The sequence below is a fragment of the Anser anser genome, assembly GCF_964211835.1.
Source record: "Anser anser genome assembly, chromosome: 1".
NCBI lineage: Eukaryota > Metazoa > Chordata > Aves > Anseriformes > Anatidae > Anser > Anser anser.
The window spans coordinates 158,773,015-158,795,878 of record NC_139720.1 but is presented as its reverse complement, the minus strand read 5'-3'; the positions used below and the strand labels follow the sequence as shown (position 1 = coordinate 158,795,878).

Sequence of the window (22,864 nt, the reverse complement as noted above, 5' to 3'; positions counted from 1 at the left end):
TCCCCCCCACCTGGCTACCAAAACCAAGTGATTCAGAAGGGTCAGAAAACAAAGGATGCTGTCATTGCCAATCATATTATTAGGGTGCAGTGTGCATATAAGATAAACAATTAGCCAAGTGATTCTTTAGAATTACAGCTACTTGAAAGTCACTTCCTTAGTGCTTTAATATATTCACATGGAGATTCAAATTTTTATAAGCACCCCCACTAAACTACCTGTTTTGATATATATATATATATATATATATATATGTTCTATTTAGGGGGAAAGTGGAGGTGGTACTGAAAACACCGTAGATCTCTAGTAAGGTCTCCATCTTTTTACTCTGTTTCTTTCTATATTTGTCATTTGTATTTTTTTCATTTTTATGGCTATTGTGAAATTAATACTTCAATGTGAATTATTCCTCTGTTGGATTTTCCACATTATGACTACAGTGAATATTGCTGTTTGTAGCAAAGGCTCTATCACAAGATAAAGGACTTTTATCTATTTTTATGTGTCAGTTGAAACTATTTATTTGAAGACTTTGAGAGTGAAAGAAAAAGCTTAAAAAAAAAAAAAAGAGGCAAATCAAATATCTCCCCTTTGAGCAATGTCAGTCAATTTGAGTGAAATGGATTCCCTGTTTGCTTGACAAGTACTTTGTGTCACAAATTACCTGGACAATTCTTCTTCGGTGTCTTCATTATAAATAAATACCTGGTGTTTTAGTCTTGTATTAACTATTTAATTAGTATATTCATATTAAACTATATGTTTCTGTTAGACAATTTGTAAAAAAATATCATTTTATTATATGTAATGTTATTATATTAAACTGCAAAATAAGTTGAAGTTCCGTGATAAAAAGTGCTATGGTAATTCTGTAATTCAGTAAGCATCTAAACAGCACAGTAAACTTAAAGTATATACTGAATATTTCATCAACTCAGCAAAGACATAGGATTGAATTTTTTATAATTCTTTGTTCTAGCCCAAAATAGATTCTATTATATTCTTACTCTCTCTTTTCTGGTTCATATTTTAGTGGTAATTGTAGTAGTATAAACTAAATGGGGAAATGTAAATTTACTTTAAAGTTCTTTTCCATTTAAATGGTATCAACATTCAAGTTATATAATGAATCCAGCTTTCTTGTAAAGATTCATTACTGAAAGTATCACTGAGCTTTTTTAAAAAAATAGAAGTTGCTCTCTCCAACTACCTGTAAGGAAGTTGCGGGGAGCTGGAGATCAGCTTCTTTTCACAGATAACTAGTGATAGGACTAGAGGGAATGGCCTCAAGTTATGCCAGGGGAGGTTTAAGTTAGAAATTAGGAGACATTTCTTCTCAGAAAGATCAGTCAGGCATTGGAATGGGTTGCCCAGGGAAGTGGTGGAGTCATCGTCCCTGGAGGCGTTTAAGGAAAGATTGGACTTGGTGCTTTGGGACATGATTTAGTGGGTGACATTGGTGGTAGGGTGATGGTTGGACCAGATGATCTTGGAGGTCTTTTCCAACCCTAATGATTCTATGATTCTATGATTCTATAGTTTTTCCTTCTTTTGCATTTATTTTACAGTTTTTCCAGATCGAATTTTCAATTTCCAGTGTTTAAATTTAGGCTTAGAGTTCCCTCTCTTTACTTTGCTGACCAATAAAGATGTATAACCCCTACAAAATAATGTGTTAGAAAAGGTTCCTTTGAGGCATCTAATGAGATTTTTTCATTTGTTTTTAAGAATATTTAAAATTATTTTTAGTCCTTATTCATATAGCCTTGTTAAAAAAAAACACACACATTATTTTTCACCACAAATATTGTGCAATGCCTATACTGTGATGCACAACTATAATTGGGTCCCAACAGTTTGCTTCTGCCTACAGTCCTTTGGCAAATTATTCTTTTCCTACATAGCCAACTGCTTTGCTAAATACTGTATTACTAGTACTGGGCATTGGGGGAATAAAAGTGTGTTAAGACTTCCGTATAGAAAATTGAAAGAGGATAGAATACTTCTTTTCAGGAATGAATAACATTTATGCATAGGGAGTTGCAGACAAATTTTGAATTTTGAAAAATATCCATGCCTAGCAGTGAAGTACTAAAAAGGTATGTTCTTAGATGACTTAACACTATCTTCCCTTCTTGTGGGTCTGCATCAAGTTTGCTGTATTGCGGACTTCTTAATTACTATTGACCTTCTCCTTTGTTATTCCCACCCAACTAAAGACAAGGAAGACAGACGTACACGAGTTTTTTTCCACAGACCACAAGTACCTCCAACTTCAAAGCATTACTGGAAAGCTTGGCATTCTTAATCTACAAGGCTGCAGGTGGTCTTCTTATAGCCACCAATGGAAGGAGGTTAATGTGAAATTCTTATTTTCTCAAGCACTCCCCATTTTAGGGAAATGCCAAGGTGACGTTTCTAATTCATCTTTCTCTTTAGCTTTGACATTGCCTTTTAGAAAAGGCTTTAAGCTTCCATTAGTTTAATCTTTGAGAAATACGGACGTATTCACATATGTAGGATAAGCTTTAATTTGCATATAAGCCTGTAAATAATAACTAAAATGCTATTTGATCCCTCCATATATGAACATTCTGGAGGTTTTTTTGTTTGTTTATTTGTTTTAAATCCAGTTGAACTATGCTTCTGAGGATTCAACATTTCTAGGCCAGGAGTATTTTACCCCTATTAATTCATTTAGTATGTCTTGTGATAACAATACTTTCCCTGAATTCATTTGGTATTACTATAATTATTGTAAGCACTTTGGTAGGATTTCCAGGGTAATTCAGTATTAATTAAGTGGATCCATGTTGTTGAGAATCCCGTTAAGCTGAATATTTCAATATAGCAGAAAACATCAAAATCTTCCTCTGAGTGAACAAATCCCTTATTGTTCTGCAAAATGACTATGCACAAAGGGCAATAAAGAAGTCATAGTAAGCCTTCATCTCTGACTGTTGTCTACTTTTGACTCTGAGCCAGTTCTTTGGAGTAGGCATTATGTTCTTTACTTGCAATGACAATAAGTCTTCATGACTGAGCGTACACCTAGTTCAATGTTGTTGCCATATGGTGTGCTAGCAATGCTACTAACTCTTACTGGCAGACTATTCAATGAAAATGGGAATAGAAGGACCAAGTTTTGTATACAGTAAATTGTACAGATGACTATCCTTTCCTTATGCTTAAACATAAAACACAGGGCATACTTTTTTTATTATTATTATTTTTTTCCCTTTCATGTGTTGAATTATAGGGTATGTACCCCATGTTTTTCATAGCCAGCAGGACAGAATTTTATTGTCAGTCTAGAAAAAGTCAGAAGTAAAATTAAAAGAATTCAACTGTTGTTTGAAAAAGGGTGACCTGCAACTGAATGGACAAACAAGAAATGATAAGAAAGAGGAAGAGAGGAAGAATGTTCTTCCACTGGTACTGTGAGTTATAAGAGTATTTCAAAGAGTTATTAATATGCTTCTAGATTTCTTAAAGAAACAAAACCAAAAAGCAAGCTAACAGACAAATAGCCAAACCAACAAACAAACCAACCAAACAAACAAACAAGCAAAAAATCCCAAAGCACTGTGCAGAACTGTAGACAAGGGAGAAAATCACTTCCCTGTAGTTTGCACCTCCCATCCTAGGGAACTGAGACATATTTTACTCAAGAAAAAAAAATCTCATCAAATAAGCTTCTTGCAGCTATTCTTTCAAACATTCTTCCAAAGCAAATGCCATAGTATGGCATACCACCAACTTAATTTTAATATTTATCGTTGGCTTTTTCAACTATATACTTTCCTTCAGTTAACTTTTTTTTTTTTTTTTTTAACAAGGGAATAATAACATTACCCTGCTACGTTGACTCAATTTTACAACATAAAAGGACAAGCAATTTAATACATAAAATGAAGTGATTCAATCAGTATTAGAAATTGAAGTGTGACCCTAAAACCTGTCATAAAAAATAAAATTCTTCTGTTCCTGTTGTTAAGGCACTTCTGACATGGATTCTAAAAGAATGAATTGCAGTCCCAGAATGATATTTGTGATCACTTCACCTGTAGCTTGAGAATAAAGTGGGCATTATAATTTTAAAATATCTGATCGTATCATTAGACTCCTTAAAGAAAATTAACCACTTGACACAGGAGTGATGGTATACTGCAAAAGGATGTGGATAGAACTCATGAATTTTGTAGGAAATAGAAATTAAGAAATCGATGAGAAATCAGGAGAATATTCTTATTCACATATTTACAAATGCACCTGAGATGCATGGGAGTAATGATGAATATAATGAGGGTGGGACTACAATGAGACAAATGTGGGTGAATGACAATATACCCCTATCAAGCTGATAACACAAATGGAAGGGAAAATATTGCACGCAGCATGGGAAACAAACAGGAGGAGTTGGAATCCATGGTGCAATTAGAAAACTATGATCTAATTGCTATCACAGAAATGCAGTGGGACAAATTACACATCTGGAACATCGGAATAGAGGGCTACAAGCTTTACAGAAGAGACAGGCAGGGAAGGAAGAGTGGAAGTGTTGCTCTCTATGTTAAGAAATTGATTGTGAAGAGTTCGCTCTAAGAAACAGCCAAGAGCAGGTTGAGAGCCTGTGTGTAAAATTAAGGACTGGATCTTCTGCTGGTCAAACTTAGGCAAAAGAAGGAAATGCACAGAAAGTGGAAACAGGGCCATTTGCCCTGGGAAGAGTACAGAAATGCTGTCCCTATGTGCAGGGATGGGATCAGGAAAGCCAAGGCACTGACAGAACTAAACTTGGTGGCCAAGAAGGCCAGTGGGATTCTGGCGTGCATTAAAAGGAGCGTGGCCAGCAAAGGGAGGTGATACTCCCCCTCTACTCTGCCCTGGTCAGGCCTCGTCTGGAGTACTGTGTCCAGTTCTGGGCCTCCCGGTACAAAAAAGACAGGGATCTCCTGGAAAGAGTCCAGTAGAGGGCCACAAAGATGATACGGGGCCTGGAGCATCTTCCCTATGAGGAAAGGCTGAGAGACCTGGGTCTGTTCAGCCTGGAGAAGAGAAGACTGAGAGGGGATCTTATCAATGTGTATAAATACCTGAGGTGTGGGAGACAGAGGGATTTGGCCAACCTCTTCTCAGTGGTTTGTGGGGACAGGACAAGGGGTAATGGCCACCAAATGGACCACAGTAAGTTCCACACCAACATGTGAAAGAACTTCACGGTGAGGGTGATGGAGCACTGGAACAGGCTGCCCAGGGAGGTTGTGGAGTCTCCTTCTCTGGAGATATTCAAGGCCCATCTGGATGCCTACCTGGGCAACCTGCTCTAGGGAACCTGCTTTGGCAGAGGAGTTGGACCCGATGATCTCTTGAAGTCCCTTCCAATCCCTACAATTCTGTGATTCTGTGATTTTGCAACTATCATGCTGTATTTCTCTTACCTTTCCCATTTAGAAAGCCTTGTGTGACCCTCAGTGGTATATAAGGTTGCTTTAAATTATGGAGTTGAATAAGGAGTATTATCACTATATAATGAAATGTGAGAACCTTGAAGGATCTAAATAAATTTTCAGGTAATAGGTTTAAAATAAGCTACACCAATACTTGTTCACTCAGCACAAGATATTGCACCTTCCAAAAACAGTGAAGAGAGGAGAAGTTCATGGAGGAATAGTCTGTGAGCACCAGACATCACAATTCAGATGCGAGTTCACACTATAAAAGCCCCACATTCTGGAAACGGAAGAGTAGGCCAACCCTATACACATCCTGTTTTATATTCTTCAATTCATATAAATTATTGCCTGCTATTAGAGGTAACACTTAGGTAGCCCAGAATCTGAGAAATCATTTATTTTGGAAATAACCTATCTTTGTTTTCCAGATGACATTTTTTCTAGTACAGGAAGTTTTTCTCATTAACTTCCAATTTAATTTTCTTCCCGTTTTGACTTAAAATGAGATCCATTTCAGCAGTGACTGATCTCATGTTTAAGCCTTTTTTATTAATACTTGTTTGATGGTATGTCTGGAGTGACTCTCAGCAGATGGTTTTGGGAAGGAAAAGCCTCATATCTTTCACAGGTAATATCTGAAATCCCTCAAAGAAGAGCCAAATCAGGGCAACCTATAAAACACGGGTAGAAGCAGGCTTCGTAAAGTCATATTTATAGTTCTAGTGTAAGAGGAATTTATAGCATAAAGTTTCTATCATTCCTAGGAAGATTTAAATGTACGTTTGCAAATAGTCCAAGGGCTGTGAAATACTTAGCTATTCAATAGAGGTTAGTCCTGTGTTATGATTTATCATGTAGCAATTAAAATATATAAAAAAGTGTTTATGAAGGATTCATGTCAAGAATAATGATTTTTCATACAGCTCTCTTCCAGAAACATGTGAATGGCTTTCTTAAACAAACAAACAAGCAAAACAACAACAACCACAACAACCATATTTTCTCAGTTCAGACTACCTCTAAGTAAAATGATTTTCCCTTGGTATCAAAGACTCTGCAAGTGCCTGGACTCTATATTCTGTAATATACATGAAAAAGAAATTGTATACATATACAGGTTCTGAACTAAGGCTCAGCAAAAAGCTTAGAATTTTACACTAAACCCATGGTCACATAAAGCTAAAATCAGGAAAGTGAAAAAACAATCTTAGCATTTTGTTTCCCAGCCATATTTCTAAACTAGTGCAGAGAGCATCTTTTCCTTGTAAAAGTATATTTCATTGCTTTAGCTCATCCTTTCATTATCATGCAAAAAGGCTGGTTTCAGCATAAATCTTAGCAGGAAAATAAGGCTTGAAGTACCTGAGTGTACATTTTCAAATGACTTTAAAAGAACTACATGTTCCCAAGCAACACATATTTCCCTAAACTTTTTACATTAAATAACTCTTCATAATATCTTTCATTATGCCAACAAGATGAATGGTTATGTTAATAATAATCATTCAAGGAGCCAAAGAAAAAGGAAAAAATACATCAGGATTCTAGGAAAGGTAAAGCAGAATGATACAATATATAATTGGGAATGGTATCTTAATTTATGCACATAGAGACTCCTGAATTTTTGGATGATGAGACTTTTACTTGTGTTACTGTATTGTCCTTGAAAGCTAAAAGCCAGCATTTTTTATTATTATTTTTTTTTAATCTTATGTTTGTAAATGTCTAGCAAGGTAACAATGTATTTTGAGTTATTATCTGAATTCTAGGGAGCTTAAATATCTGAACAATAACAACAACAAATATTATTTAGGCAAGAAACAGACATAAAATTTACATTAAGTTTCTCTTCACTGTCTCAAGATGAGGACTATTAGAAGTTCCTGGCTGAATTATATTTGTTCTGCTATTCCCTTGTGACAAAAGCCAGAACAATACAAAATCCTTACTAGCAGTATCAGAGAGATTCTCTGGTACCTCAGTTGCAGACCTGTTCAAAAAAGTTCAGGAACTTTTTTGAGTCTTGGTGCATTATGTAGCTGAGAAATATGGAATAAAATCTATTTGCAGATGTCTTTAAGTTTAGTCCCTCCTTTTCAGGAAGTGTTACATACATGTACATGACCAGGGTTTAAAAACAGCGAAGGGGACAGCACAAATGTCAGTTGTTTGCCTTCCCTGGAACTCTGCTTACTCCTATGTATAGCAGGACCAGGGATCTTTATTATGAGAACCTATAGAACCCACATGATATCTTGTCTCTAAACTGGAGAGACATAGATGTGATGGATGGACCACTAGGTGGTATGGTCACACTCAAAGAGTTGTGATCAATGGCTCAATGTCCAAGTGGAGTTCGGTAACGAGTGGTGTTCCTCAGGGGGTCAATATTGGGACTGATGATGTTTAATATCTTCTTTGGTGACATGGACAGTGAGATCAAGTGTACCCTCATCAAGTTTACTGACGACACCAAGCTGTGTGGTGCAGTCGACGCACTGGAGGGAAGGGATGCCATCCAGAGGGACCTGGACAGGCTTGAGAGGTGGGCTTGGGCGAACCTCGCAAGGTTCAACAAGGCCAAATGCAAGGTCCTGCATCTGGGATGGGACAATCCAAAGCAAAAATAGACGCTGAATGGAGAACAAATTGAGAGCAGCCCTAAGAAAAGGGCATGAGGGTATTGGTTGATGAGAAGCTCAACATTAGCCAGCAATGTGCTCCTGCAGCCCAGAAAGCCAGCCATGTCCTGGGCTGCATCAAAAGAAGTAATGCCAGCAAGGTCAAGAGAGGTGATTCTCCCTCTCTGCTCTGCTCTTTTGAGACCCCACCTGGAGAACTGCATTCAGCTCTGGGGCCCCCAGCATAAGAAGCACATGGATGTATGAGAATGAGTCCAGAGGAGGGCTACAAAGATGATCAAAGGGCTGGAGCACCCCTCCTATGAAGACAAACTAAGAGAGTTGTAGCTGTTCAGCGTGGAGAAGAGAAGGCTCTGGGGAGACCTCATTGCAGCCTTCCAACCTAAAAGGGGCCTACAAGAAAGCAGGATAGGGATTCTTTATCAGGGAGTGTAGTGATAGGACAAAGAGTGATGGCTTTAAACTAGAAGAGGGTAGATTTAGATTAGATATAAAGAAGAAATTCTTTACTCTAAGGATGGTGAGTCACTGGAACAGGTTGCACAGAGAAGTTGTGGATGCCCCATTTCTGGAAGTGTTCAAGTCCAGGTTGAATGGGGCTTTGAGCAACCTGGTCTAGTGGGAGGTGTCTCTGCCCATGGCAGGGCAGTCGGAACAAGATGATCTTTAAGATCCCTTCCAATCCAAACCATTCTGTAATTCTATGATCTGAGAAGCCAACAGACCTGATAACACTGTGGTATCCTTTTGGAAAGGATGGGCTTTACAAGGTGACTTCCTCTGACCTGTAGAAGCTGACCTGAAAGGAACTAAAACTGGTCTAGCTAGATTTTTGAAATTAATACTTGACTAGAACAACAGGATGACTATTCCACTTCCTATAGTTTTGTATTGGGTATAGATGGCAGAGTTTTGGTATCAGGAGGTTGCTGGGCAGCCTCTGTGAGGAGAGGCCGTGGACACAGCTGGTTCCAGCCAGCTGTAATCACCCCACCACAAGGCACAGCTGGGCCCGGCAGCCAAGGTGGTGGTGCCTCCATGAAAACATAATTAGAAAAGGGAAAAAATGCCAGCCAGAGCTGTGTGAGGAAAAAAAAGTGAGAAAGAGAAGCAAGAACGCCAAGGTCAGAGGAGGAGGGGGAGGAGGTGCTGCAGATGTTGGAATAGGCATTTTCCTGCAGACTGTGGAATAGAAAATCTTGGAGCTGATACTTACTGCAGTGGGTAGAGGGTCTTATGCTGGAGCACATGGATATTTCCTGAAGGACTACAGCCTGTGGAAAGCCCACACAGGAACAGGGGAAAATTTGAGGAGAAAGGAGCAGAAGAGAGGAGCTGTTAAGAACTTATTGCAGTCTCACATTCCCCATCCCCTCTGCAACACTCAAGGCAGGGAGACGTAAAATATTTGAGAATGAAGGGGTAAAGTTGAGCCTCTGGGCAAAAGGTGAGGGGAAGGTGTTGTTTTGAATTTTGTCTCTGTTTCTCACTATCTAAATCTATTTTAATTGGTAATAAATTCTACTGATTTTCCTCAAGTCAAGTCTGTTTTGCCCATGATGGTAACTGCTAAGTGATCTCCCTGTCCTTATCTCAACCCATGAGGATTCTCATCCTATTTTCTCCACTGTGCTTTTGAGGAAGGGAAGCGAGAGCAGCTGGGTGGGAATCTGGCAGCTGGTTAAGGTCTACCTACCACACGTTTTTACTTGTACACATTAAAGCTGACAAACTCCTAGCGTTAAGTTCCCCCAATTTTCCATTTGCTGTGTGTAGCATAGCCTTAGCGCACATGAATCACAGCAGTAATTTCAGCCCCTGTCTCAAATACAGCTGGAAATCACAATGGAAAAAAAAATCCTAACCGTAAAAAGGGTAAAGTCCCTATTGTAATGTAAATTTTAAACGTTGACCCCTCTGGATGAGATCTATGTATTTTCTGACAGTGCTTTTTCCAGGTCCTTCCAACACCATCCCAGCAGTAAATACAGAATAACATTATATTTCTGCCAGTAGAGGATTAAGTTGGTAAATCAGCATATTTTATTTGAAAGCAAATGCCATCCAGGGACAGAGATAATGATAACAGAGCCTATTTTTCATTAGGGCACTTTTAGGTTTAGCCGTCAGTAAGAACCTTATTTAAATAGAAAGATTTTTGGTTGCTTCCTGTGAGAGTCATATACAGCCTGTAAATGGACAGTTTTACAAATGAGAATACGTGGAAGCTTCAGAACTACTGAAATAGTTTTCTACAAAAGGTGCAGAATATTCCTTTTATATTTTCTTTGAAGTTAAAAACTGCAAATTAGGCATTAAAAATGAATAAAACTCACTCTGTAAGAAAAATGATGGTAAGTGAAACATAAAGTTTCATTCTAGTTTAAATAATTTGATTGCTTGATCTATTTTAATCAACTGTTTTTCTTCCCTCACCAGCTGTGTTTTAAGCAACATGAATTAGACAGTTTGGTAAGCTACAGTATAACCTGCATTTCTTTCTGCTTGAAGTTTTTTTTTTTTCTTTTTTTTTTTTTTTCTTTAGTATGTGTATGTTGGCTGCAGGGGAATAGTAAGGGAAAAGAGATGTATGCAAAAGCTAAAGGCAAAGATATTAGCTGGCCTGCCAAATGATCTATGCAGCAGCAAGGCTAACATGGGACCAGGGGCAAGTCAACATATGCCTGAAAGCCTCAAAGCACTAATTCAAGTCCATCCAAAGTTTTTCGTCTTCTCTGTCTTGTAAGAACAGCACATTCTTTCTGCACTGTTGACCTCCTTTTAGATGCCAAGAAGGCAGAAACCTAAGGGAAAAATTAGCTTAATCCTTTCCTTGCTTCCTTTTGTCTTTTCCTCCTCCATGCTGTATCTATGGTCTGTATTACTTTTCATGTTGTCACTGAAGCTGGCATGTGGCCACATCTTTTCTAGTCCTATCTTCGACATTCTGCCAGCAGTGTTCTACATTAAACATTAAAGCTTTCCTGCGTGATTTAGAGGAGGTTTTACATGCTATGGATCTTCTCTAATGTTAGGAAGGCTATAGGTAGCTGTTTCTATGGTTTCACACTCTCACTGCCAGAGTCATTATAAAGGTACTGTATCGCACTGATTTTTTACCCATCTGTCTCCTCATATAACATGCTCAAGAATTACTACTCACCTGAAGCTATAATAATTCTGACTACACATCACCAAAAAGGCAAGACTGATTTTCCTGGTTGCCACTTTTCATACATACGGTTACATCTTTTATGTGCAGAAGGATCAAAAGGAAAGTCCAGTGCCAAAACAGACTCAAAAGCAAAGATTCCAAGTGCCCATCACTCTTAGCCACAAATAAAGCAACAAAATAAAGTGTCTTCTAATCAGAGGGGAAGTTAGTTTCTGGATCTGAAACTGAAATGTAAGGCTTATATCCATTTCACTCTGTTTGAAGTGCCAAGAATAGGAAGATAGGCCTATTATTTAGTAGAGAGTGTTTGTGAAATTCCTTCAGTTGTGTCAGGAGTGCTCACTTGTATCTGAATTGGCTATTTTTGTGAAAAGAAACCTAAAGAAGAATAAAATCTATACCATATCCCCCCTTTATATTGCTTAATTGTAGCCTGTAGCAATATAAGCATTCCAGTTCTACAACTCTTATAAATAAATAAATAAATAAATATCAACCCTTTATTACATAGATATTTGTCAGCCAGAAATTTTCTGTCTTCTTGTTTCTGTCTCTGTTATTCATTTTCAAACTATTAAAACACGAGGAGATTTATTCATTGACATGCTATTTGAATTGCTATTCCTTGGCAACGTCTATGATTATGAGGAAAGGCCAGATTAGTAATGTGATTTTCTAGTTGCTATGTGAAAAGCAACCACTTAGAACCAGGTGGATATTTTTGGCTGTGGCTCAATCCTTATTAATGTATGCATCCTTTTAAGTGTGGTTAAATTACTAACCCTAGAATCTATAATAATGAGCACAATGTTGTGAAATACAGTTTTTTGGTTTTTTTTTTACATAATGAATGTCTCATCTAGCAGCACTGTAACTCATTAATCTCTGAATAACCTTCAATTCGTACCATAACATGGATGTTAATGGTAGAAATTAGAGTTGAAAAAGCCTATTTGGTCTTCTATTTCATGTACTCAGTTGATTGTTCCCTAAAGTATATTTTCCAGTGCTTTGTCTCATCCAGATTTAAATGTACCTAGCAATAAAGCCTCTACTACTTCCCTTTTGAGACTATGTCACCATGTAATAGATTTCACTATTGGGAATTTTTACCCTATTCGATCTTGGGAAGATATTTCACCTCAGAAACAGGAAAAAGGGAAAACATAATAAAAGCAAAAATATTTATTGACTAGAAGCTAGCAGGAGAATTTTCTACAAACCAGGCATCTTACTTCTCTTAACAGCTCAATGATGCTGTTGTCATTTCCTATAGAGTGAAATCTGCTCTTGCATTTTTCATAACATTTCCTTGTGGTACAGACAAATTCTACCCATGCCCTTTGACTGTGTCATTTAGCACTTATTTCACATTTCTACTTTGTAATTTCAAGATTGTTTTGCCCTTGGAAATGAACTGCTGAAATATCCATGTAAGAGTCAAATTTTTAAAGTCAGATTTATTAAATACAGGAAAAATAGATTTAAAACAAAGAGACTTGTGAAGTCTATCAAGATCTCTTAACCTTACAGAGACATTATCTTCTTTAGTCCTCAAAGAGAGGAAAAGCTTCCATCAGCAACAGAACAAGCTCTGTCTTCTGATTGACCCCTCACTTGCAAAGAAGCATTTATGAAGATCAGCTGATTCAAAGAAGTTGATCAGGGACAGCCATGAGGTAATAATGGTTAAACTCATTACTAGACCACTGACTACAAAATACTAAACTGACTGACAGATATAGATAGCCATCCACTCCTAATGAATTCCTTGCATATAACATGTTGAATATTTGGACTGGTGTTAAGAGTCACCAAAATGTGTTTTCAGGGATGTAAAATAGCCTAGTCAGTGTCTGTATAAATTGTATAATACAAGGGTACATGAACCGAGTGACGTAGAGTCAAATAAAGAGCAAATGAGGAAACAAAATGTCTTATTTGTGTTTATGTATAATAAGGGTTTAGAGTATTACAGAGGAGATATACAAAACATTTGGCAGGGAAAGACAGAAATACACACACCTCCATACATAGTTCTGGACCGCTGCCTTAGCAGGTCAAAAGATTATTTTAAGGAGTGAAGAGCTTCTGGAGCAGGCAAGCAGCAAGAGGAAGGGTGAACTTCTACTCTTGGAGCAGGCAGGGAAAGCAGACAGCACCCTTGGAACTCCAGCAATCTTATATTGGTTGTGCAGAACAGTTCCTGTAATAATTATTTCCTCTTTTCTGTACCCCACTCCTCACCCCCTAACACTACCCACACCACCCCACCCAATTCCAAATCCTGTCATTTTAGAGGATGTTTGAGCTTCTAGGCAGTTTTATTGTTTAGCCTCTGCACCCTGGAATATACACTCCACAAAGAAGATATTACTTTAACAGACAGGTACTGTTTTTTCTTACTTACCAGCTTCTTTTCTTTCGTATGCTGAAAGCAGTCTTTTCCCCACTGTGAAAATTGTATTTCTTCAGTGACCAGTAATTAATTGACCATCTGTGGCTTGTTTATAGGTCTTGCTCCTCTGTTATCAACAATATTTTCAAGGCAATTTCTATTATCCCTTGCTTAAGCTCTACATCACACCAAGAGACACCTGGTACCAAGCTCCAGTTCACACACCAAGTTCTCATAATAAGTTGATAACAAGAAGAATAGGTTAGGATAGGTCTTTGTGCAGTCAGCATAAGCTTTAGCTTGCATTTTTACTGGGATAATGTGTAGTATTACCATTATCCAAGCTAAGCTGACAGTTTTATATTATTATTATTAATTATTATTATTACAATTATTATTATGTTGTTGTTGTTGGATAAATAGATGGGAGAAGGAGAAGGGAAGACAGAAGAAAAAAAATGAAGTCACTTCCATTACCAGATTTCTCTCTGCAGGGCTGCTCTCCAGCGTCTTGTCACCCAGTCTGTACGTATAGCCAGGGTTACCCCTTCACAGGTGCAGGACCCAACACTTGCTCTTGTTAAACTTCCTATGGTTGGTGATTGTCCAGCTCCCCAATCTGTCCAGATCTCTCTGCAAGGCCTTTCCACCCTTGGCAGAGTCAACAGCTCCTCCCAGTTTAGTAACATCAGCAAACTTACTCAAAACACTTTCTAGACCTACATCCAAACCATTTATGAAAACATAGAAAAGGATTGGCCCTAAAATGGAGCCCTGGGGACCTCACTGGTGATGGGTTGCCAGCCTGATTTAGCCCCATTTACCATAAGCCTTTGAACCCTATCCATCAGCCAATTGTTCACCACTTGTATGATGTTTTTATCTAGCTTTATGCTGGACATTTATTCCAGTAGGATCCTATGAGAAACCATATCAAAAGCTTTACTGAAATCCAAAAAGATTACATCAACTGGCTTCCTTTGGTTGACTAGATGGGGGTGATCTTATCATAAAGGGAAATTAAATTTGTTAATCAGGATTTTGTTAAACAGATGCAGCATTAACTTGTCTAATCAAATCAAAATATTTCTGGTCAAAAGAACTCTACATGTGCATTTACAGCTTTCAAGGAATTAACATAAAGGCACGTTGAGGTCTTCAGAGAACAAATTTCATATTTTGGTGACACACCTTTGTTCTCTCAGTACTGAGGAATTTTGCATTTAAGTACAGATCAGACTATGGATCAGAAGATTTCTATGGCTTATGCTTTTTTCATAAAGTAAACTTTCTATTTAAGCACCAAGCAAGAAAAATAAAGAATAAACTTGCACCACTCCAATATTTGTGTCCCAGCCTTTCTATTCTTGTTGCTACCTATCCAAACTCCTTAGTATAGCGCTGTGCATGTCAGTGAAGTTACAGATAAGGTAAATGCACATTTTCTTAGCTTACTTCATAATTATGTAATAAGTTGATACCAAATATATAAATACATCCATGGGATATAATTTCAGAAGCATCAGTTTCTTTACTTTGTACTCAAATTGAGAAACATTTCCTCTAAAAGTGTGATTACAACTAACTCTACTAATGTCAGAAACTTCAGTGTGTTACTGAGTGCAGCAGAAAAAATTCTAACATCTTCAATTTCCAATGGCTATTTAAATAATTAAATTAATCTTTTAAAATGTCACATCTGTTGGAGAATTTACTTGTTAGATTAGTTTCACTGTTACATTTCCAGTGTGTTTGGATGTTTGTGATGCTTCAGTTCACTGAATAATATTTTCTTCCATATAGCCAAACTGTTAACTGCTAATATAGGTTCTGAAAATATGATAAACATTGATTGCCTCTTCATATTTTCTTTATTAGGATTTAATAAGCATGTTGGTATTTTTAAATTGTTTCTTAAGTGCTTCTGTAAATTGATTTAATTTATATGGTTACTTTTAAAATCCAGACTTCATCCCTCGAGGTATTTAAGAGACGCATGGATGTGTCACAAAGAAACATGTCTTAGTGATGTCACTCAGTGGGTCTGATTGGCAGCTGGATTTGATGATCTTGAAGGTCTTTTCCAACCTAAATGATTCTATGATCATATGGAGTACAAAATGACGTAGTTAGTGACAGTATGGATGTGGCTTTGAATGTCTAACACTATTTTCAGATGGAAAGATAATTATTTAACATGTTAACCTAGTAGTTATGCAGGATTTCTAGAAGATGTCATAGTCTGAGGGCACCAAGCATACCAGATTTAAATAGTGTGGTAGATGTGGGTAAGGCATTGTTCCATGGGAGTGAGATTGGCTGTACCTTTCAAGCACAGTGAAATTATGTGCTATGTCTGCATGAGCAAAATTTCTAGGATTTATGATGATGTATAAACTACCCATATATCTACTCAATTCCAGACTGTTCTGGTAAAATCAGATGTGCCAGATAACTGGGTCTCTGGAATAATTTTTGGAGTAGAGCCACTAATTTTCTCACTGATACAAAGCACCAAATGAACTTTAGGATAATTTGTTCCTGAGTAGCTTTTACAGTCACTACAAATGAGACAAGACTAGTTTCCATAAGTACCTCTGGGCCTTAAAAAATACACTATTTCTTCATGCCATATTTCCAGAATATCATACTTGTCCTCTGTTTCATGCTGTATAACTCAGCTTGTTAGGCTTCAGCACACTGCTCCCAGACCATTTAGAAAAATACATGAAATAATTATTACATCTTGGTCCCACAAGAGATCCAGGAGAAGTGCTAGGCAACAGAAAAATGCCTGGACTGCTTTAATGTGTCTAGCCCTGAGCAGTGTGATAAGATCCTTTCTGCAAAATTAGGCTTGCATACTGACATCTACATTGTAGAATGGGTAAGATGCAGAAGCAGTTGTGGTTATCCAGAGGACTGTTCTAGTGAGCATACAGACCTGCATCCCATGTCCCTGCTCAGTCTTGCTGTTTCATCCTTTCAAGTGGATTATAAGAGCAGAGACTCTCAGGAACTTCATGGATATGTTTTGTGATGTAGCAGGGGACCAAAACTTTTAATTTAAAAACTTTTAATTTAAAAACTTCCTTCTTGTTTTCTTGCTTGTGTAGAAAAAAAAAATCAACAGAAACCTAATTCTTGTGGTCTAAGAGCAAATCACAGTGTGAATGCTAAATGGTGTTGAATGCCAAAATACTTAAATCACAGGCAGACACGGTTTTACAAATTACGCTGTGTCCTTGTTTCATGGGAGAGAGGATGCAGTCAGAAGAGAAGTCAGGGAGCTTAGTGCAGTGGTCTGGTGTGTGCAGTTGTAGAGTCACAGGGTCTGTTGGGGTTTTGAAGAGATAATACAGGTCCTGGTGCATCCTGAACCATGGGGTCACCTCAGAGTCTCACAGGTTCTCCTTTTTCTGGGTCAGCTGTGGAGTGTCATTCTTTGGCTTTTCTCAATTACTGTGGGTATTCTTCTGTCCTCATCTGCAGGATTGGGTAGAAGGTATCTCCTTGATGGTTAGTCTGATCAAATTGAACTGTTGTTACATGATTTGCTATTACTGTTGGTGTTCACAGTCTTGTTGTTTTGGACTTTCCTGTGTATGATTGCACTTCATGATGATCAACTGGTTGTTTTTTGTAGTTCGGCTATGTATTTCCTGGAGCACACAAAACCAATATTCTGTTGTTTGGAGAAGATGGTTGATGATATTTTGTTTAAATCTACTACAGCAAAAAGTTGGTTAAATTTCAGGGGCTTATACTAACAGTTCTGTTAACTAGGCCAGACTCATGCTAACTATTAAAACATTCCACTCCACTAAGAGGTCTGAGGTGTAACACTAGACGGAAGGCAAAAAAGGAGATTATTTTCTTTCTGAAGAATTTTGAAGATGTTTTTATACTCCTCTTTCTCTTGTGACAAATATATTTGTCTTTCTATGCATTTTGTTCCCTCTGTGCCTCTGTCGCCAAACTATTGACAATTCTCTCAATACATAGAAAGATTTGTTGTAAATAAGTCTGTCCATGAAACACTCACTGAATAAAAAGCTTTCTGCAGAGCTCTTTTTGTTATAGAAATTATTATCTGTTGTATATCATAACGAGCTTTGTGCCCAGTTCTTTAATACTCCAGCTGCAAATGCACTTCGTGGTCAAGTATCAATAAAATAAGAAATTGAAAATTTTGTTCATTTTTTATTTTTTTAATTTTTTTTTTTATTTTTACTTACGTTTAAAGAATTAACCTTTATAACGCATGCTTTTTTACTGGTTCTATGGCATTTGAAGTGTACTTATTTTCAACTTTAATTGGGCAGGACATAGCTTTGGACCCTCTTCAAATTCGATGTGTAGCACATCTAGCATGGAAGTCTCATACCTTAGTCTCAAGAAGTTTGTATGCACTAATGTTAAAAAAGAGTCACCGAGAAGAGCCTTGCTCCATCCTCCTGACACTCGCCCTTTACATATTTATAAACATTAATAAGGTGACCCCTCAGTCTCCTCTTCTCCAAGCTAAAGAGACCCAGCTCCCTCAGCCTTTCCTCGTAAGAGAGATGCTCCACTCCCTTAATCATCCTTGTGTCTCTGCGCTGGACTCTCTCAAGCAGTTCTCTGTCCTTCTTGAACTGAGAGGCCCAGAACTGGATGCAATATTCTAGATGTGGTCTCACTAGGGTAGAGTAGAGGGGGAGGAGAACCTCTCTCGACCTACTAAGCACATCCCTTCTGATACACCCCAGGATGCCATTGCCATTGGCCTTCTTGGCCACAGGGGCATGGTGCTGGTTCATGGTCATCCCGCTGTCCACCAGGACCCCCAGGTCCCTCTCCCCTTCACTGCTTACCAGCAGGGCAGTCCCCAACTTATACTGGTATGTGGGGTTGTTCTTGCCCAGATTCAGGACTCTACATTTGCCCTCATCATATTTCATTAAGTTTCTCCCCGCCCAATTCTCCAGCCTGTCGAGGTCAATAAGGTTTTTAAAGAGGAAATCTTCAGAACAGCTCTTGAATGTCTGAAGATGGGGGGAAGGGAAACAGTAAGAATTGTTTCCTGTCTCTGAAAAAGGAAGAAGAATGGTGAATTTTAAAAATTTTATCACAAGAATATACCTCATACTTAAAATAAATCCCAACAGTCATAAATACTCCTTCCTTTTTTTTTTTTTTCAGAAACAAGTTTCTTGATACAAAAAAATATATATCATGTCTGTTCTATCATAAGATGAAAGGCACACTTATACCATAAAATGGCCCACTCTCTGGAAGGAGATGGAGCATGGCAATTTAGGATGTCATCTTATAGGGTCCTGTTTCAAACAGTAGTATTGGACAACAGTAGCTGTATTACCAAAGGTGAATTCTCAGATGCTCTTTTTATGGAGCTCTGGTGCTGATGGCTTTGACTAGTTGTGCCTGGAAACATCACGGAGTTTTAAATGAGGTTGAACCATTTCTAATGTAGCTACTACCAAGGATCTGGTTACCTGCAAAGTCCACTCTTTGTCGGTGAATAACAGAGGAAAAATATTAGATACTGTTCTTGGAGAACTCAATTAAATACCTCTACAATTTCAACACTCATCACTGCTAATACCACCTGTTTTAACAAGGGTAATTCCATCATGGTTGAAGCTGGCTGTTATCCCTAAAGATACACTGATCTATGCTATGTTTTATCTACCTTATCTCTCTCTCTCTCTTTTTTTTTTTTTTCCCTTCTGTTATCTCTCCATCTGTAAAGACAGGAATGTATTCTAAAAATAGCCTCAGGAATAGTTGACCACCCATTCCAACTGTACAAATGTACAGTCACTGTTAAAATATTCACAGGAAATGTAAAGTGCACAGGGCAATAGAGAATGCACTGTAATATGGCTGAAGCTATGTATTTTCTACATAGTGTATACTTTCTAAGCAGCAGAATTCAAAATTATGAATGCTTTGTCATGTAGGTTCTCTTGGAAAAATGTGTAAGGAAATGGGAAGGTTTTTGTTTTATTATTTTTCTTTTTTTCTAACAAAATAATTTTTAAATAAGTATTTTCTGGTTTTGTTTGTTTTTAAAAACCTATTCAACATTTAACCAACATTTAATATCATAAAGTCATGGTTTTAATTCAGATGTTCACCCTTCTGTTCAATTAATTTTTTTAATTCCATTTTATGTTTTACTTAATTAATTTATTTTGTGGTGTTTTTTTCCTGCTGAGCTGCTGAACTCCACCACAATTGCTCTCTCACTCCCCCTTCAGCCTCTCACTCGAAGTGTAGCCTCACCAGAGTAGAGTACAGGGGAACGATCACCTCTCTGGCCCTGCTGGCTACGCTATCCCTGATACAAGCCAGGATGCCGTTGGCCTTCTTGGCCAGCTGGGCACGCTGCCTGCCCATGTTCAGATGAGCATCAACCAGCACCCCCAGATCCTTTTCCTCTGCACAGCTTTCGAGCCACCCTGCCCCAAGCCTGTAGTGCTGCATGGGGTTGTTGTGGCCAAAGTGCAGGACCCAGCACTTAGTCATGTTGAACCTCATCCCATTGGCCTCTGCCCAGTGAACCATCCTGTCCATGTCCCTCTGCAGAGCATTCCTACCCTCCAGCACATTGACACTGCCCCCCCAACTTGGTGTCATCTGCAGACTTACTGAGGGTACACTCAATTCCCTCATCCAAGTCATCAGTAAAGATATTAAAGAAGATGGGCCCCAACACTGACCCCTGGGGAACACCACTGGTGACCGGTTGCCAGCTGGATTTCACTCTGTTCACCACCACTCTCTGGGCCCAGCTGTCCAGCCAGTTTTTAACCCAGCAAAGAGTGTACCTGTCCAAGCCATGGGCTGCCAGCTTCTCCAAGAGAGTACTGTAGGTGACTGTGTCATAGGCCTTGCTGAAATCTAGGTAGACTACATGAACAGCCTTTCTCTCATCCACCAGGTGGGTTACCTGGTCATAGAAGGAGATGAAGTTGGTCAGGCAGGAGTTGCCTTTAATGAACCCATGCTGACTGGGCCTGATCCCCTGGTTGTCCAGCATGTGCTGTGTGATTGCATTCAAGATGACCTGTTCCATCACCTTTCCTGGTACCAAGGTCAGGCTGACAGGCCTGTAGTTCTCTGGGTCCTCTTTACTACCCTTTCAAGATGGGCGTCACGTTACCAAGTCTCCAGATCTCTGGGACCTCCCTGGATGACCATGTTCCCTAATATAGATGATGGAAAATGGTCCAGCAATCATATCTGCCAACTCCCTCAGCACCCTTGGGTGGATCCCATCTGGCCCCATGGACTTGTGACAGTTCAGGTGGAGCAGAAGGTCTCTAACTGTTCCTACCTGAACTGAGGGCGAATTCTTCTGCTCCTCATCCAAGACTTCCAGGTCAGGAGGCTGAGTACCCCAAGGATAATTGGTCTGGCTAGTAAAAACAGATGCAAAGAAGGCATTAGGAACCTCAGCCTTTTCCTTATCCTTAGTAGTCATGTTCCCCCCTGCATCCAGTAAAGGAAGGAGATTCTCTTTGAACCTTCTCTTGCCATTAATATATTTATAAAAACATTTTTTATTTTTTTTTTTATCCTTAACCAAGCACACTAGAACAGTGAGATACTACAATCAGAATAAAACCATCTTTACCCCCATCCACCCTATTCTACCTCCTCCCCTTGAACAGTGCAAGGGAACAGGGAATGTGTGGCGTAACGACCACACGGACACCAGGGTTCTTTTAGGATCAGTAACTGCTACTACTTTATTGATGTCATAACTTCAACTCCTCCTCATACTGAGGGCATAACTTCATCTACTTATTGAGGACAGGCTCCCTTCCTATACCATTTGCTCCACAGCAGTACTTTTCCACTAACTATACATTGGTCAAACAACTTTGCCTGGCAACAGCAAACACAAAGCAACTTCCATGGCTGGAGAACAAGCAGTCCGAGACAGCAAGGCATCTCCTGAATCACACTTCTTTGTTCCCTCTAAACTCTTTACATTCCTGATGGTCTCATCCTTAAGAGTCTGATGCTATCACCAACCATGGGGCTTGTCGACCCCCATGGTCACACTCCCACAGGAATGAGGGCTGCGGACAGTCCCTAACGCTTTGTGTCCGCTGCTCCTTCATGGTCACTTTCTCTGTCCGTGCTCCACGTGGGGTCCCTCCCACGGGATGCCATCCTTCCCAAACTGATCCTGTGGAGGCTTCCCACAGGCAGCAGCTCTTCAAGAACTGCTCCAACATGGCTCCGTACCACAGGGCTCCATCCATTAGGAGAAAACTTGCCATTAGGAAAGTCCTTTGAGCATGTAGTCTTCATCATTTACCTTGACTAAACATTTAGATAATTTTTTAGCAACTACAGTTCACTGTCTTATATAGTTTAAGACCTCTAGTGCTTTCTTGCCAATTTCTGTGCTATCTGAAGTTTTTTTCCCCAGATCCTTCATTAGCTTCAGAAATTATAATGTGTGTTTTAGATTAAATTATATTGCATATAATTTATTGCAGTTACATAGTAAATATAGTACATAAATGGGAGAGTTTTTATAACCTTGACATAAAAGTACATAGCATGCTGAGTTTTTCACTCGTTTTCTCTAACAGTTTCTATCATTTGCATTCTGTTTGGGGCTTTTAATATAAACATTCAAACAGTATCTTGAAAACCTTTGTATTGATAATGCCTATCTGATAGGGTCTAAATTTTATTAATATAATCTTTCTGCTGAGTTTAAAATTGACTCTGAAGTTTATATCTTATTTATTTTGTGTCCTCTTAGATTCCATAAATAGCATTAGGGTCCCTCTAGCCATGCTAGATGTGATTTTATTTTTTTTTTAATGTGGCAAATTTGCTTCTGTCACAACATAGGGAAACAATGCTAAGGACCAAATGCATTTCCATAATTGTAGATTATACAAAAGTAAACAATAAAAGATACACATTACACTTTTAAACACTGAAGAAAATTAAAAATATAAAACAATCTATGAAACAAACACTCTTCAGCTTTCATGTTATGCTGTAGAAATTGTTTATAAGAACTTTTCAGGCAATTTTTGCTGCTCACACACTATTCACAAGGAATATATTTTATAAAAGTTTTCTTGTCTTGTTGGTGATGAAAATAGTTCATATGATTCTTGCAAAAAGTAATTACCTATTGGATTTTGTTAAT

General features: G+C 38.4%; 1 protein-coding gene across 8 annotated transcripts in view; it reads left to right on the top strand.

Annotated features, from left to right (window-relative positions):
* Nucleotides 1-22,864, top strand: part of GPC5 (glypican 5) — a 778,624-nt gene that overhangs the window by 602,755 nt on the left and 153,005 nt on the right. The window contains exon 8 of one of the 8 annotated variants that reach the window (XM_083836999.1): nucleotides 12,825-13,561. The exons of the other annotated variants lie outside the window; for them this stretch is intronic. Coding sequence (XP_083693125.1) covers nucleotides 12,825-12,910 — 86 coding nt within the window. The 3' untranslated portion in view covers nucleotides 12,911-13,561. Of the gene's footprint in view, nucleotides 1-12,824; nucleotides 13,562-22,864 lie in introns of those variants that run through there. 8 annotated transcript variants of the gene reach the window in all.